A 2,568-nucleotide genomic window follows, 5' to 3' on the forward strand; every position below is an offset into this window, starting at 1 on the left:
TTTTTTTTTGTTTGTATTCGAAAATGAATGAATTTATATGTAGGGGGTGAATGTACTCATTTGAATTTTTTAGGATGTTCCTGAGGGATATTCGAAATGGCCGTGGCGATCATTAACGGATTTACCAATTGGCTGTGTACAGTATTTTGTCGCCGGTCATTTGCCCGTTAAAGAACATTGTTCTAAAGAAAAATACAAAAAATTGGCGTCAACTTATCTGACATTTTCAAGTTGTGGCGGAGAACTTCTTGTTAATCTCGGAGCAGATCAAATTTACTTATTCGACATTAACAATAAAAGAAAAACAAAAATTTACGAAAAAAATTCCGAAGGTGTTGTGTAAAAAATATAAAAACAATAATCAATTGAAAATATGATGAGAATGTTAAACATTTTTTTTTTTTTTTTTTTTTTTTTTTTCAGTTTGCGAACCAAATGGTAGTAGTTGCAGTAATGGATTTTATAATTCTATAAAACAATCTAATGGTTTGACTACTTCTAAACAAATAAATGGCGTGTCATCATCTCCGTCATCTTCGTCAACGTCATCATCTCATCCTCCTTCAAGTGTTGCCGATCCGGAAAAATTAGAAGCTTTGAAAATGGATGTAATATGAATCTTTTTTTGTTTTTTTTTTTTTTTTTTTTTAAATGATTGGTATTTGTTATTTCAATTCAAATTAATCGATTTAATTTTTAGGCTAATAATGCATTTGAAGTCAGACGTTACACTTCTGCTATAAATTTGTATAATAAAGCCGTTAGTATATGTTCCGATTGGGCATTGCTATACGGTAACAGAGCTGCTGCTTACATGAAAAGAGGATGGTAAGGTTTTTTTTTTTCCGATACCTGCTGATTTAGTATTTTAATTTAAAGATACTGAGATACCTTGTTTTGATTACAATTTATAGGGACGGGGACATGTACGCGGCGTTAAGGGATTGCAACATCACATTACAATTAGATCCGAATCATATGAAAGCCCATTTTAGGCTTGCTAAATGCTTATTCGAATTGCAATTTTTTGAAGAAGCTTGCAAGTGCCTTGAAGAATTTAAAAATAAATTTCCCGATCAAGCTCAAAGTAGAGCTTATAAAGCGTTAGACATGGACATTCAATTAGTCAGACAAGGAAAACAATCTCAAAACTCATCCGTAGCCGTAGAAACTATGTCGGGTAAATTTATTTGACTTTTTTTTTTCTTTAATTTAATTAATTTTTGTAATAATAATAATAATTATGTAAATTTAGACGAAAAAGAAGACTCGAATTCAGTTCCATTCAATTCCGAAAATCCATATGCGAAATTATGGGATGAACAATTTAGTAATTACGCCACGCTATCCGAACAAGAAAAAATATGGAGGAATAATGCTTGCGATTACGAGACACGTTATTGCGGTCATTGTAACACGACAACCGATATAAAAGAAGCTAATTTTTTTGGCAGGTTCGCGTAAAACTATGGTTTTTTTTTTTTTTTGTACGTTTGTGAAAATGTATGTGTATAAAAAAATTTTTTTTTTACTTTGTTGGATTCAGCGAAGGACAATACATAATTGCCGGATCGGATGATGGTTCGTTTTTCATTTGGGACCGATACACGACAAACATAATACAAATTTTACAAGGAGATGGTTCGATAGTTAATTGTTTGCAACCTCATCCGAGCTCGTGTCTTTTAGCCACAAGTGGAATAGATCCAGTCGTTAGATTATGGAGTCCCCGACCAGAGGTTTTTTGTCAACTTCTTCTGTGCTTTTTTTCAGTTGAAAAAAAAAAAAAAAAACTTCTTCTCATTTCTTTCTCCCTCTTTGGGTTCCTTGATTTCAGGATGGGACGGTCAACGAAAGAGTCGTTTTAAATTTGGATGATGCAGCATCGGAAAATCAAAAACGAATGAATGCAGATCCATTCGAAAGAGTTCTTTTAAACATGGGATTCCGATTGGCTGCTGATGCTGGAGAGGGTGACGAAGAAAGTTATTGGGTAACTTCTCCCAGTTGTCGAACGAGTTAAATTTTTTTTTTTTTTTTATTTAATTCAAAAGAGACGGAGAAAATTAAAAAAAAAAATTTATAATTTAATTCAAATCATATAAATAATTTACTTATTATTTCTAGTCCATTAGAAATTTAAATCCAACAGCAACAACAGCAAAGTTTAAAAATATACTCCGTCAGATCAGAAGAAGAAAATAGCCTTAATAAAAATAGCGTTTATTTAATTTTTTTTTATATATATATATATTTATTTACTTCGTCGTAAAAGGAGGATTGATTGATTGATTGATTGACTGACTGACTGACTGATTTTTTTTTTTTTTTTTTTTTTTGATTGTCGTCAGACGACTATACCCGGTTTAATTTAAATAAATAAATGAAATGAAATTAATTATATTATTAATTGTAATCGAAATCGTTATGTAAATATATGTACATATGTATATGTATTTACCGGTAAAATAATAATAATAATAATAATAATAATAATAATAATCCGACATTTGTATAAATTAATAAATTTTTTTATAAGAAATTTTTTTTTTTTTTATATTTAAAAAA

The 2,568-nt window shown here is 30.0% G+C and overlaps 1 protein-coding gene across 1 annotated transcript in view; it reads left to right on the forward strand.

Annotated features, from left to right (window-relative positions):
- Phum_PHUM213250 (WD and tetratricopeptide repeats protein, putative) overlaps positions 1–2,205 on the forward strand; it is a gene marked incomplete at both ends in the record, with an annotated part of 3,325 nt that extends 1,120 nt beyond the window's left edge. The window contains 8 exons of the mRNA XM_002425611.1: positions 74–332; positions 424–608; positions 701–828; positions 915–1,180; positions 1,280–1,454; positions 1,547–1,739; positions 1,838–1,993; positions 2,128–2,205. Of these exons, the coding sequence (XP_002425656.1) occupies positions 74–332; positions 424–608; positions 701–828; positions 915–1,180; positions 1,280–1,454; positions 1,547–1,739; positions 1,838–1,993; positions 2,128–2,205 (1,440 nt within the window). The remainder of the gene's footprint in view (positions 1–73; positions 333–423; positions 609–700; positions 829–914; positions 1,181–1,279; positions 1,455–1,546; positions 1,740–1,837; positions 1,994–2,127) is intronic.
- Between the last annotated feature and the right edge of the window lie 363 nt (positions 2,206–2,568).

This window comes from Pediculus humanus, genomic scaffold, assembly GCF_000006295.1.
Source record: "Pediculus humanus corporis 1103172107561 genomic scaffold, whole genome shotgun sequence".
NCBI classification, from domain to species: domain Eukaryota; kingdom Metazoa; phylum Arthropoda; class Insecta; order Psocodea; family Pediculidae; genus Pediculus; species Pediculus humanus.